Source organism: Marmota marmota, unplaced genomic scaffold (genome assembly GCF_001458135.2).
Source record: "Marmota marmota marmota unplaced genomic scaffold, marMar, whole genome shotgun sequence".
NCBI lineage: Eukaryota > Metazoa > Chordata > Mammalia > Rodentia > Sciuridae > Marmota > Marmota marmota.
In genome coordinates this window covers 21471156-21486371 of record NW_026000026.1, presented here as the reverse complement: position 1 = coordinate 21486371, position 15216 = coordinate 21471156, and the positions used below count along the sequence as shown (strand labels likewise).

The 15216-nt window shown below is 47.5% G+C and overlaps 1 protein-coding gene across 1 annotated transcript in view; it reads right to left on the bottom strand.

Annotated features, from left to right (window-relative positions):
- Positions 1-3400: 3400 nt before the first annotated feature.
- The window catches only part of Soga1 (suppressor of glucose, autophagy associated 1), a 69044-nt gene continuing 57228 nt past the window's right edge, over positions 3401-15216 (bottom strand). Inside the window, 1 exon segment of the mRNA XM_015480957.2 lies at positions 3401-11476. Within this exon segment, the coding sequence (XP_015336443.1) occupies positions 11324-11476 (153 nt within the window). The 3' untranslated portion in view covers positions 3401-11323.

Sequence of the window (15216 nt, the reverse complement as noted above, 5' to 3'; positions counted from 1 at the left end):
TTGCGTCCGACCGTCCCAGAACCCTTCTTTGATGGGGAAACAGGTCCAGATAGATACTTGAGGAAGGCAGGCAGCGCATGAGAGAGCATCAGTTGTCAAGTGCTCGTCGCTAGGCCATGGTCTCCTCTCCTTTTTTTTTTTTTTTTTTTAAAGCATTCTTTTTTTTTTAACCTTTATTTTATGTATTTTTGTGTGGTGCTGAGAGTCAAACCCAGTGCCTCACACCACTGAGCCACAACCCCCCCAATCCCCCCTCTCTTTATCCCCTATCTCCAAAAGCTCTCTCTCCAGGGAGAATTGGAGCTCTGAGCTTGGTTTGCCCCAGCCTAGCCCGCTCCTGTTGTTGGGGCCCCTTCAAGTACTTGGCAAAGTTGGAGAACTCTTCTTTTCACCCCCATCCCAGGCTACCCCTCCCCAAACCCCTTCCAACTCTTCTGCCCACCTGGTGAGATGTCTTCTTTGTTCAAGCTGTGCTTTTTGTGTTGGAAGCCATTCCTTGCTCTTCCTAGCAAAATTCCCCAATTTTAAGCCTCATCTAAAGAACCATCTCTCTCAGAGCCTTCTCTGTGCTCCAGATGTCCCTTCTGCGCTCCAGGATCCCAACCAGTGTCTGCTCCACTATCCCTGTTGGTCTGGGAGGCTCCAGAAAGCAGGCTGCTTCCTCAGCACCCAATGTAGTGCCATCAAAATGTCCCCTTTGATGAATGCAGTCCTTTCTTTTAGCTCTAAAACCTGCAAATGTTGAATTAAGAGCAGTTCACAAGGCCTGAAAAAGGAGTGGGTAAAGGCAACAGTAGCATAACTGGCCATCCTTCCATAGCAGGTGTGGCCATTAGTCAATGGTCTAAGAACAGAACTCAGTGGAACCAACCAGGACAGGCCATCCTGGGACATACTGAGAATACTGCCTCATGGAATCCAGAGCCAGAACATCCTCTATGTCTTTTTTCTGCTCAGAATTCTCCCACGGCTCCCTTCTGTCCACAGGATGTATAAAAATCCTTTCTCTATAAAGGCACTGTGTGATCTGACGCAGCCTCTTCTTTCATCATTCCCCATTCCATAGACACCAAGCTTGTTTAATTTCTCTAGTTCTTCTCTGCTTTCTTTTCTTTCTTTCTTTTATTTTATTTGGCCTGGGGGTAGTACTGGGGATTGAACTCAGTGGCACTCAGCCACTGAGCCACATCCCCAGTGTTATTTTGTATTTTATTTAGAGACTCACTAAGTTGCTTAGTGCCTCGAAGTTGCTGAGGCTGGCTTTGAACTCATGATACTCCTGCCTCAGCCTCCCAAGCTGCTGGGATTACAGGTGTGTGCCACCAAGCCTGGCACTGCTCTGCTTTCTTTTGCAGGACTGGGGATTGAAGTTGGGGCCTCATACTGATGAACCCAACCTAATTCCATCTTAAGGTTGGGAGTCATCTCATCTTGTCACAAAGTTATGAAAAGCTCATTTCTGTTTTACCATAAAATACTAAGATTTCTATTTGGCCTGACAACCTGATGTTTAAACTTGTTTGAAATTCCTGTGTGTACTCTGAACTCACTCATGCCTGGCTCTCCTTGACCAGATAACAACCCTCCTAAAACCTCAGCAGCACCTCATAAATTCTAATGTTGGAATCTCAATGTACTCCCTACCTTGAAATGTTAAGCTACGTAGATCATTAACCTGCTATCTGCCTTTGTATTTTGCTTGCCAGATCCTGTTAACTGTAAGTTCCCAAGACACCCCCCTTTGTAACTCTTTGTGCTATAAAACCTTTTACCGGGGCTGAGGATGTGGCTCAAGCAGTAGCACGCCCGCCTGGCATACATGCAGCCCGGGTTCGATCCTCAGCACCACATACAAACAAAGATGTTATGTCCGCTGAAAACTAAAAAAAAATAAATAAATAGAAAACAAAAATAAATAAATAAAAAATAAAACCTTTTACCTGGAGATCTGGGGGTTGATCTCTAGCCCGTCTTTGGGAGAGACAGTCGCTGGCCAGCTTTTGTGAACACAATCCAAGCTTGCTTTAATTTGATTTAAAATTGGAGTCAGTGGTCTTTTGTTTGCATTGTAGTTCAACAATACATGCTTGGCAAAGTACTACTGAGCTACATTCTTAGCACTTTAAAATTTTTAGCTTGAGATAAGGTCTTGCAAATTTGCTCAGGCTGGCTCAAACATGTGATCCTTTGCCTCAGTCTCTTGAGTAGTTGTCTGCTCTTTATACTGGGCTTTCATACACGCTGTTCCTCCCTCTGTACCATCTCCCCTTAGTCTTTTGCTTGTATTGTAGTCCAACACCATCCCCTTCATCTGGTCAGCATCTCAACCTTAGTGTCAGTTCAGATTTCCCTTCCTTTGTGAAGACTTTCCTGGTTCCCCTGGGCTCCCCAACCCCTTGACATTAGATATCGTGTTTTCTAGACCCATCTATTGTGTCCTCAGTACCTGGTACAGGCCTGGCTGTTATTAACCCCTTATAAAAGAGATCTCTCAAATATTATGTGATATTCAGCTTCCAAGATGGCCTCAGTGATTCACTTCCTGGTGTTTATGCCCTTGTACTGTCCCTTCCCACACTGAAATGATATGGTTTGTATAGCCCCTGCGGCTCTCAACAATATTGTAGAAGCTGGGCATAGTGCCACATACCTATAGTCCCAAACATCCTGTTTCAAGATAAACTGAAAAGGGTTGGGGATGTAGCTGAGTGAAGCTAGTTGCCATGTTGTGACTATACACCAGCAGGTCTATGAAGAGGTCTGCCTGTTGAGGACCTGAGGCCTCTTGCCCATAGCCAGCACTGACTTGTCAGGTATGTGAATTAGCCACCTTTCAAATCGCCCTTGTAGCCCTTGTCAGGCATTCAGACAACTGCAGCCAGGGTTGGATGGTGTGAATCGTGGTACAGTGTTTGTTAGCATGTGTGAGGTTCCATCGCCAGCATCAAAATAAATAAAGTGTGAATAACTGCAGCCTAATTGACATCTGACTGCAGCCTCCAGAGACCCTGAAGCAGGACAACCCAGCTCCCAAATTCTTGACCTACAGCATCTGTGAGAGGTAAAAGATGTTTAGAGATAATTAATTTCAGGACAATGTCTTAATTGTCCTTTTTTTTTTTTTTAACCATAATAAATTCTTTTAAGTCTTTTGCAGAAAAGCTTAATCCTATTTTTCTTCTTGAATGCTCTGCATTTCTTACTGGTCATAACGCACCTCCTGGGAGACACTGAATCAGCCATGTACGCAGCTTGAACTCCTGGTGGTCCCTCCCAAGTGACACTACCAGCTAGTATTCCCGTCTTCCCAGGCAAATGCAGGTGGGGTGGAGTCAAGTTTCAAACCTGCTGCCCCACCCCCACCCAGCTAGAGAAATCAGAGAGGAAGCCAAGTCATAGCAACTGTTCATATGACATACTTTATTTCCAATCTACAACCATTAAAAACGTTTTGTAAGTTTACACTGTACAATTATTCTCATATCTGAAATAAGACACAGGGGGGCCAGGGAGAGCTGGTGGATTGGACTGCAGTTGTCCTAGCACCCAATCCATCCTGGGAAGGAGCCTTTTGAAGACAGAGGAGGAGAGAGCAGTGGAAAGGACAGGTGGACAGTTGGCCCAAGGATGCCCTTGGTCCCTTCCCTCCCCGGGGGCCTTTCCCTGGGGGTCTCCCAGGACCCACAGCTGCAGGACCCTCACCAGGCTGAGTAGGAAGGGGGCTTCACAGTATTGGCAGGAGCTGGGGAGGGACCAGGATAAAGAGGAAGGACAGCTTCTGGCTCTCTTCCCCAGGTGTTGGGGATTTGGAGCTTTTTTGGCACTATCTATAATAAGGTCTTCCTAGGGTTGGGAGGAAGAGGAGGAGCTGGAGACTTAGGATTTTTTTCTTGTAGAGTTAGGATTCTTTCCACTTGGAGAGAGACCATCTGGCCTATGATGAGGTTCCCAAGGGACAAACTAACAGGGTCCTTTGCCTCTTGTCTCTCCAGGACTCCCACCCTTGCCTGCTGCCACTGCCCAGACAGCCTTTTGTAAAACCCAGACAAATGGGAGAGGGTGAGCAGGGCTGGCACTGAGCCAGGGACAGGAAAGGGAAAACTGCATGTCCTCCCCAGCCCACCAGCTTCCTGGAAGCAGAGACACCAATGGTTGTTTTTATTGTTGTAGTTTTACGGGGGGCAGGGGCCCCCGTTCTTTGCCAGCTCCAGTCCATTCCAGCCTGCACTCACTGCTAGCCTGGGCCAGCAGTTGGCCAGCTTGTGCATGTGGGAATGACCTGGAAAACTCTTTCAAATCCCAACTTGCTGTTACCTGCCTGGGAAGTTCTAATTCAGTATGCCCCCCCCCCCGGGGGGGCAAAATTTGCACTTCTGCCAAGTTCCCTGGTGATGCTCCTGCTACTGGGACACAATTTGAGAGCTAGTGGTCTGGAATGGTGCCCCAGTCACCTTATCCTTGGCCTTGGCAACCTGGTACCTCCAGGCAGGGCCATGGCAGGCAAGGTCCAGCCGTAGAGGCACCAAAGGGTCTGGAAAGATACTGGGAATGGACTTTTGGTGAGCCCCCCTGTGCAGAGAAGTAAACTAAGGCACAGAGATCAGTGGCAGAGCTTTGGAGGGTGCTCTGGGGCCCATAGGGTCATCCTAATGCTCATCAGAAGACCGTAAGATTGAGAAGGTCAGAGAAATTAAGAAATCAGCCCAGGTTTAGGCTAGGTTTCCAGACGGCTAGCTGAGATCCTTCTTCATGGGAGTGGTTTAGGTGGCTTCAGAATGGAGTGTTAACAAGGCAGCCAGGTTCAGACTGCCTCACCCTTTCAGGAGAGTTAGAGGAAACCAAAGTTCCTTCCCTATGGGTCTGTAGTCCAGAGAGCTGGTGAAGGGCAGGGAGTGCAGGGAGCAGGGCCAGTGGGATAGCCAAGGGGGAGAGAAGGGTCTCAGGATGGGGAGGAAGGAGTGGGCAGGGCAGGTGGTGGAGAAGCCTTGAAGAGGGACTCAGGCCTGGCATTATGTCCTCGGTCGCCTTTGGATCTTGGGTCTATGGATTCTGCACATTGGGAGTGCAATCTATAGGTTCTTCCAGGGTAAACTATTCTGGAGGTGATGATACGCAGGGTTAGAAAAAAATGGTTAGACAGACAGATGTACAGAGAGAGGGAAAGAAGAACCCGAGTCAGACTGAATCTGTCTTACAACCAGGGCCATCCAGGAGGGGGATCCAAGTCCACATCCACCATAGCCCCCCAGTGGAAAGTGCCGGGAGGCTGCAGAGAGAGAGAGAAGATAGTGTGGCTCAAGGGGGAGACTGGGGGTTATCCTTCTGGATTTTGGGGTTGCTGAGGTGGGGTGAACCCAATGGGAAGGGCTGGCAGGGCTGGTGCTGCCTGATACATGAGGGCAAGGGGACCCTCTGGGGTGAGGAAACAAAACAAGCATGGAATGCAGGACACCAGATCTGAGAGCAAATATTGAAGTTGGGAGATGACAGGGGCACTCCCCTGATAGGAGGGCAGGGAGGCTTCATTGAGGTTGTAAGAAATCTGTAGGAGGAACAGTGCTGGGGCGGGGATGTCCTGGGAGGGCTGAGAGCTGGTACGGCAGTAAACCTGGGGCCCAGAGGAGGAAAACCTGGCCATGGGCCAATGACTCTCCATCTGCTGGAAGGAATCAGCTTGGGGGGGAGTGGGGGGAGGCGGGCAGGCAGGGGTCTTTGGAAGATGAGAAATGAGAGGATGAGTGAGAGGATGGAAGCAAGTACACCAAGCCCAGAGAAAGGGGCTCAGCCAAGATCATGAAAGGCAGAGAGGTGCCTCATCAGGGGTACAGGGCCTGCTGGCAGTCAGCCCAGGACCTGGTTTTGGCTCTGCCTCTGGTTTGCTGTGAGGCCCGGGGTGAGCTACTCCCTTCTCTGGGCCTGATTTCCTCACCTAAAAATCAAAAAGGCTAAGACAAAGGACTGATGTGGTAGGATTCCACCTCCATGAGGTTCTGAGAGTAGGCTGACCCAAGGAGGAAGAAAGGAGACTAGAGGATGCCAGGGGCTGGGGGCAGCAGGGAGGATGGGGAACTAGTGTTTAGAGGATACAGAGTTATAGTTTGGGATGATGAAAAAGTTCTGAAATGGCTGGGAGTGAGGATTACACAACACTGTGTGCATACTAAAAGCCACTAAAAATAAAGTGAAAGTAGCCAATTACAATATGTATATTTTGCCACAATTAAAAAAATAAGTGAGGAGGTTGGTACAGATTCACATGTAGTCTCCTTTTTATTTATTAAAACCAACAAACAGATGAGGCAGTGTCATCCCCAGCACCAGGGCACTGAGGGGCTGACCTGGGAACAATGAGTGTGGTCAAACCATTTACATTAGTATAGAACCTCGCACTTTTCCAGGTAGACCTGCAGGCACAGTGTTGTATTTGGTCCTCACGACAGCCACAAGAGGTAGGCCATTATCCCCACTTTATAGCTGGGGAAACTGAGGCATAGGCTAGCCACATGATTGAGCCAAGGTCATTCAAGTTGGTGGCAGTTTGTTTTTTTTTAACAATAGTCTCCTGGAAAACATCCTTGCATCTCAGCTTAACTTGTAATAACACTAAGTGGCTCCAGGCCTTTGAAGAGAGACATATATATATTAAATTAGTAGCAGAAGAATTGCTTGCTTGCCATGATTGGATGATGAAAGTTATAAAATCATATGATTTTTTTTTTCCTTTTTGCTATGCCTGTGAAGAAACACAAGAGTAACATTTATGGGAATTAAATCAGGCAGATATGAAGAATACATTATCTTGCCTTTTGATTTTCTATTTTTTGCTGTCTCATTAAATGTGTATGATTAAGGGGCTGGGGTTGTGGCTCAGTGGTAGAGCGCTTGCCAAGCATGTGTGCTGGGTTCGATCCTCAGCACCACTTATAAATAAATAAAGTTCTACCAACAAGTTAAAAAATTATTAAAAAATGTATAAGATTGTTCATTGTTTCTGAATTTTTTGGAAATCTTCAGGGTAATTAGACCAAAGCAGAGTTTGGTGAAGGACCAGGTTCTGTAAGGCCCAGCTTGGTGCTCAGTACTCTTTTTAAGAATACAGTGTTGCAGGCTGGACATGGTGGTGCTTGCCTGTCATCCCAGCAGCTCAGGATGCTGAGGCAGGAGGATTACAAGTTTGGGGCCAGGCTTAGAAACTTAGCAAGATGCTGCCTCAAAATTTAATAAATAAATAAATAAATAAAAAAGAGCTGGGGAGGTGGCTAGGTGGTGGAGGGCCCTTAGGTTCACTCCCCATTACTGCAAAAATAAAATAAAATAACATTGTAATTACTGATGAAAAGAATGATGGCCTAATGGTCAGGCTGTGAACACAAATGCTGTGGCCAGGAGTGCTTGGGATACCCTGGGGACTGGCTAAGCATGCAGATTCTTGTCTCAGAAGGCTGAAGTGGAGTTCAGGAATTTGCATCTTGCACAGGCCTTCAAAGGATTCCAATGCAGGGGTCCTCAGAACACCCTCTGGAACACATGTCCAGTGATGGGGTGGGTAGACTTGTTGGTGGCATTTTGGTGAACATGCATGGCATGTTCTGGGTGTCCTAAACCTTGCCAGTGCTCCCAGTGACACAGTGGGTTTGCATAGCAATCGGGACAGAGTAGGGCTAGGGGATCCACTAGACCAAAGTTCTTGTCTAAACTTGCTGGCTTCCCAGGTGGGTGCTCTGGGATTCAGCCTGTACCTCAGTTTCTGTCCTCCGGAAAGTTGTCTTTGAGAGACCTAAAGGAGATGGGGAAGAGGAAAGTGATCTCCAAATAGTAAAGTGCTCATGGTGGGATGTATAGGGGATTGTTGTCATTATTAGTGAAGAGGTAGAGGGACTTGGTGGCTGATAAGGCTGGAGCAGGGAGACACCCTAGATGGGCAGGGAGAGGGAGGAAGAGTGTTGACATTATCCGGGCAAAAGAGGCTGGGTGATAAATCCATGAAAAGTACCTGAGAGCAGGTATGATGGCTCCTTACCAGCATCAGGGTGTAAGAGGATCAAGTCTATGGGCCCTCAGCTTTGTCACCTGGAGGCCAGAAAATAGAAGAGCATTCCTTTGGGGGCCAAGCGATAGGGCTCTTTTTTTTGTGGTCATAGACAGCAAGACCTCTTGGAGGCCAGCTTTTGGTGAGGAAAGACTGGGAGAAAGGGTTGGTAGGACTGGGAACTGAATTTTGATGACTTGTGCGTGATCCAGGCCTTAGAGCCAATGCACCAAAGTGGTTTGATTTATTTTCATTTCATGTACAGTCACCGCTGCCTCCAGGACAGTCTAATTTGGCTCTGGGAAGAGGTCAGACACAGGAAATGTAAAGTCACCCAGTTTTGGGTCAGTCATGGAGTTGGTCCCACACCTCCCCCAACCAACTGATGTCAACCCATGCACCCACATCAGGCAGTCTGTAGGAGATTAGGACCCCAGGGTTCCTTGGGACTTTGGTTGAAAAAAGAGGAAATGGGGCAAAGGAGGAAGAAAGCTAAGGGAGGAAGAGGAGGAAAAAGCAGGTAGGAGTAAAGGGTAGATGGGAACAGGAAGGGGAAGAAAGAGAAGAAGGGCAGCATTCCTTCCTGGCACCCCAATCCTCCAGGGGAGCCCCCACTTTTGGGTCAGGCAGTTTTCTGCTTTGGGAATGTTACCAAGACATAAAAAAGGCATTTGAAGAAACAAACTTAGAAATTACATTCCAAAAGAGTAGAGAGTTTTTACAAACCAACCCTCCCACCCCCAAAAAGAAAACAACCAGTTACCAAGTAAAATGCTAAAAATGAAACCAAACCAGTATTTACACATAACACTTTAACCCCACCAAGCCCCATGTCCAGAGGCTTCTGAGGAACAGTGACGAGTGGCCTTGCACAGTGGCATGCAAGGAGTGGAAACTGGGACTTCACTGAAAACCAAGACCTGGAGCCTCCAACACCCGCTGGGGGCTGGGGGGGGCTAGATGCCCAGACAACGAAGATGGCACGACAATCTCAGATGAGGACGATGGTAAGGCTGAGCGGCCCATGGGCCCTGGGGTGAATTCAGGTCTCATGGGGATTTTCCCCCAAGGCTGAGAGCGCAGCCTCCCTGGCCCTCTTTAGCTCGGGAGGTGGCAAAAGGCCTCTGGTGGCTTGTGGCCTGGTGTGAATCCTCTCACTGCAGATAACCTTAGAGGGGCCTCCTGACCTCTTGAGTGGGAGGGTTGGCATCTCAGGGGGGAAAAGCCCACGGCTCCATGGCCTGCCAGCTATGCCCACACAAGTCACTGGGGCACAAGGAAGCAGCTGGAAGGACAGGCGTGCCCCTGATGTGCTGCCAATAGGGAATGGGTGAAGAACTAAGTGGTCCAGATGACCCTGAAAGGGTAGGCTGGGAACCAGCAGGAGGGAGTACAGAGGCATCTGCTGAGTCCAGGGTCGGGGGAAAACTTGCAAGGCTGTTGGCTTTTCTGATGGGGAATTGTGTAGACAAGCCAATCCATCCTGTGATGTAACTCTGGGTCCCCAGTCAGTGACAGTGGGGCTGCACATCTGTGTGTGTAGGGGGTGGGCATGTGCACAACCAAAATGGGTTCACTGGCACCAAGGGAGAGGCCACATGAGACCTTCCTCACGGTACTGCAATGAGCTACGTTCAGTCCATCTGACGGCGCGGGCAGCTGCCATGGGCATGGGAAAGGGCAGGCGGTGGATCCAAGGCTGGGAGAAGAGCCGTGAGAGGCCATAAGGCTGAGGAGACAGGCTGGTGAAAAGGCTGGCAGGTTGGTGAGAACTGAGGCAGGCGGGCAGACACTCTCAGATCCATGTGCAAAACGGCAGTAAACAACATTCTTGAAGTCCATCCTGTTTTCCTGCGAGTTCTCACTTAGGGAACTTGGAGGGATTTCTGTGCTCTTAATAGAGCTGTCGTAATCCATGTTTGACTCATTACAGAAGGTTTCAGAGACGGGAGGGAAAGGGAGAATGCCGGGGGAGTGGTGACAACAGTCTGGCCCACCACCCCATCCAGAGCATTTACAGACTGACCTCTGGGGGCTGGGCAAGGACCAGGTGCTGGAAAGTAGTGCTCTGGGCTAAAGGGTCAGCGGTGTTGGGGGAGCAAGCTACAGGGCACCAGGTCTGGTGAGGGGCCCTCCTAAACTGACCAGGAGACCAGAGCGTGGCTGCTGAGCCATCTGGTCCACACTGGGGACCCCATGCCTATCCATGGTGTTACAAGTCCCACATTGTCCCAGTGGCAAGAACACGTGTCGATCTCCAATAAATTACCTTAAGGACTTTGGGGTCAATTAAATTATTAAAATAAAGTAAACCACCTTAAATATTTATAGTACGAAAAATTCAAATAAACAATCTAGGCAAGAAATGTGTTTCTGGGCTCCAGTCTACTGTGAATTCTCCTTGGCCTGATGTGACCAATTGGGAGTCTCCTGCTGGGAGTCTCTTTGCCCTCCACCAGCTGCAGGATGTAAACACAGAGGAGGTGTAGTCTCCTCCAGGGTGCTGGGGAAAGAGGCCCCAGGTCAAGGCATGGGCATGTAGGCATTTTTTTTTTTTTTATGCACCAGTTCTTAAGACTGACTCTACCTATTTCTGTCTTCACGGAGTCTCCCAAAAGGTTCCCCCCGCCCCCATCACTTTGACAAGGGAGGAAATTCCAATGGCTCCCTGACTTGAGCCCTACTCATTCCCACTGTCTCCCAGTTCTTACTGCTCCAGGTATGAGCAAGGAGATCCAAGGCTCCAGGACTCTGAGCATATTCTTGGCCCTGGTTACGGCCCTATCATACCCCCTAGAATCCCAGCAATCCAGAGCAGCAGGGCCAGGAGGAGGGGATGGTGGCTAGCCCAGCTCTGCCAGGAACCCAAGGTGGGCCCTAGAGCAGAGCCCATTTTCTCGGTGGTATCTCCTCCCCGTGAAGGGTTACGTGGTCAACAGGGAACATCTCTGTGAGTCCCCTTCCATGAAGCATGACCAGAGGTGCATCTCTTCCTGGGCTCTTCTGAGAAGTGGGTATGGGTGGATCCAGGCAAGGGTCTCCTTTAGGACTCAGGGGTTGGTCCCAATGGAGCTCTCTGCGGATGCTTCTAAGGCCCAGTTTTGGTCTATCTCCCACTCAGTGCCTTCCCTTGGGAGTCAGAGATCACCACCCACTGGTCAGCAGGAGACCCGCTTTACCTTGATGTGAAAGCTCTTCTCTGGCAGTGGTATAGCTGCTGTCCCTCCAGGGTATGGCCCCTTGCCTCCTCTCCACCTCCCAGGAACTGGGCTGGTCGAGGCAGGGGCTGCTCTGTCACTCACTGGCAGGGGCCACCCTTTCCTCCATGCCCCAGCCAGACTCAGAGGGATGCAGCCTGCACTTGGAAGGAGAGTGGCGGATAGCAGAGCGGGACGGCCTGGCAAAGCAGGAGGCAAGAGACTGGGCACTGCAGTCACAGACAGCGTCCTAAGAGGAGGGAAAGAAGAAGTCAGGAGTCAGGAAGTATGGACAGCTACCACTGGGTGACCAGCCAGGCATGGAATTGGACTCAGCCATGCCCACAGACCAGTTTCCAGGGGCTGCATCCCCTCTCTGGAGCCATTTTTCCGTTTTCCTCCCTTTTGGACAGTAATGGATATTCATTCTAATGTGGTCCAGAAGATACAGAGAAAAAAGTGAATGTTGTCAAAGTCCTGCAACGTCAAAAATAAATTCTCAACATACTGCATATACATATTGACTTCATCACCTACATCCTATTTTGCAATTGCAAAACATGAACATTTTTTTTTGCCACTATGTATGTCCTAGATCTCTTTTAATAGCTGTATACTATTCTGTATTTTTTTTTTTGGTGCTGGGGATTGAACCCAGGGCCTTTGCATGAGAGGCAAGCACTCTTCCAACTGAGCTATATCCCTAGCCCCAGCTGTACACTATTCTGCTAAATAGAAATAATTTTTAAAAAATGTTTTAGTTGCCAATGGACCTTTATTTATTTACTTACATGCAGTGTGAGAATCGAACCCAGTGCCTCACAGAGGCCAGGCAAGTTCTCTATCACTGAGCTTTAATCCAGCCCTGAATAGAAATAATTTATATATTCAATTCACTTTTTTCTTTGGTGATGCTGGGGGTTGAACCCAGGGCTTTGGGCATTCTAGGCAAATGAACAAGTTCCCCAGCCCTAATTTTTTGGGGGGATGGGGTGGGCGTAGATAACAGGGATTAAACTCAGGGGCACTCCATCACTGATCCACATCCCCAGCCTTTTTTTGACTTTTTTTTTTTTTTTTTGGTGCTGGGGATTGAACCCAGGGCTTTGTGCATGCAAGGCAAGCACTCTACCAACTGAGCTATTTCCCCAGCCACCTCCTTGTGCTCTATTTTTGTAATTTATTTAGAGGCGGAATCTCACTGAGTTGCTTAGTGCATCACCATTGCTGAGGCTGGCTTTGAACTCATGATCCTCCAGTCTCAGCCTCCCAAGCTATCGCTCCTGGCTTCCCTAGCCCTTTTTATTTTGAGATAGGGTCTCACTAAGTTGTTGAGGTTGTGTTCGAACTTGTTATCCTCTTGCTTCAACCTCCCAAGTCGCTGGGCTTACAGGCATGCACACCATGCCTGGCCCCAATTTACTTTTGATGTTTGTTTGGGTAGTTTCTGATTTTTTACTATTATCAACACACAGAAAAATGCACCTGTAGAACAAGATTGCTTGGCTCAAATCCCAGTTATCACTTACTGTATGGCCTTGGGCAATTACCTCTCAGAGGCTTGATTTCCCCCATAAGATGAGAGACATGATACCTTTTTCAAAGTTGTAAGGGTCAAATCAGATATGATATGTAAAAGCCCTAGGCAAAGGACCTATTAAACATTTAACACGGGTCAACAATTTTTATTAATAATGCAACACATTTATTTTTATTTTTTTTCCTGAGGTGCTGGGAAGGGAACCCAGGGCCTTGTGTGTTCCAGGCAAGCACTTTACCACTGAGCCACAACCCCAGCCTGCAACGTAGTCTTTTATGCAAGCTTCATCTTCCACCTCTGTGATTATTTCCACAGACTACATTCCTAACAAGAGAACTACTGGGTCAACAGGTCACCGGCACATTAACATACTGAAAAATATGTATATCAACTTTAAAATCAACATTTAAAAGCCAGTTAGCTGTGTACTGTTGTTTCTTGGTGTGGTGCTGGTTTTATGGATGTGATAATTAATTTTATTTGTCAATGTGACTCAGCCACAGGCTGCCCAGACATTAGATTTGAACATTATTCTAGGGATTTCTGTGAGGGTGTTTTTGGATGAGATTAATTGGCAGAATGAGTAGAGCAGATCCCCCTCCCTAACGTGGGTAGGCTTCATCCAATCAAGTAAAGGTTCGAATAGAACAAAAATGCTGACTCTCCCCCAAGTACGTCAATTCTTCACGCCTGACAGCCTTTGGACTGGCACATTAGATTTTCTTCTATTTTCAGACCATGGGCACTTCCTGGGTCATGTGACTGCCAGGCCTCAGTCTGAAATGAAATCATTAACTTAACCAATTCTCAGGCCTTTGTGACTCATCATACAGATCTTGGGACTTGCCAGCCTCTATGACCATGTGGGCCCAATCCTTAAGATAGATATCTGTCAATCTCCCCCACACACTATTGGTTCTGTTTCTCTGGAAAATGTTAATGCAATGGCTGTGTTTGACTATATTCAGGCGTATTCTTACGATATGCTCAGCATGAACATTAAAGTTAAAAAATAGAAATAAATTAGTTAAAAATTAAGTTAAAAGTTTAAAAAATATAAATAAATAAGAGATTTCTAAAAATTACAGCCAGTGTAATCCCAGAGGCTCAGGAGGCTGAGACAAGAGAATCACTAGTTCAAAGCCAGCCTCAGCAATTCAGTGAGGCCCTAAGCAACTCAGAGAGACCCTATCTCTAAATAAAATACAAAAAAAAAGCTGGAGATGTGGCTCAGTGGTTAAGCACCCCTGGGTGCAATCCCTGGTACCAAACAACAAAAACAAGACAGCCAGCTGAGTAGATGTGTGGAGAAGAAATGCACTCCCCCTGCACTACCGAGGCTGTAAAACTGGACAATCTCTCTCCCCCTCTCTCTCTCTCTCTCTCTCTCTCTGTCACTCTCCAGTGCTGAGGACTGAACCCAGAGCTTGTGCATGTGAGGCAAGCACTACCCCTGAGCTATACTCCCAGTTCAGCAAAAAACCTTTGTTAAAAAATTTTTTAGTTGTTGATGGACCTTTATTTTCTTCATTTATATATATGCGGTGCTGAGACTTGAACCCAGTGAGTGACTCACACATGTGAGGCAAGCACTCTACCACTGAACCACAACCACAGCCCCCCCAGACAAACTTTTTTTTTAATGTTTTAGATGTTGATGAACCTTTATTTTATTCATTTATTTATATGTGGTGCTGAGAATCGAACCCAGTGCCTCACACATGCTAGGCAAGCGCTCTACCACTGAGCCACAACCCCAGCCCCCAGACAAACTTTTTTGAAAGACAATTTGGCAACATTTATCAAATACCTTACACATTTTTATATCCTTTCATGCTATAATCCCATTTCTGCAACTGAAACCTAAGGAAATAATCTGAAATGTAAAAAAAACAAAAAAAAATTTTTTTTGCACCAAGATATTCACCACAGCACCATTTACATTAGGGAAAAACTAGAAACCACCTAAATATACAATAATAGGGAAGCTGACCTTTTGGGCCAATCCCAGCCATCTCACACAGTGTTCTGTGTCCCTATCTCCTCTGAGCCCAGAGCAGACCCCGTGGACCCCTGGCCACAGCTGACTGGACCTGACCCATGCTGGACCAATCAGAGGTTCTTCCTCCTGGAAATGTGGAATTGGTATAAGAGGCTCGAATCAGTATCTCTTAGGTGCTTGAACTGAAAGATGTGGTATATCAAGAGCTGAAAGAGCTCACATGGTCCTTGTGCAAATACAACAAAAAGAACGAGAAGGAGGAAGAGGACATAGGAGCAAATAAGGCTCAAAATATAGGAGAGGGAGACAGGGAGAAGCTTCTAGCCCTTCAGTCTCTGCTCTTGGGTTCCATGCAGTAAGTACTCCATCATTCTTCAGAGAGGTTTCCTTCTCCTCTGCAATGCTAACTTACATGCCTCCTTTGCTAATAGTCAAGTAATCCCTGACT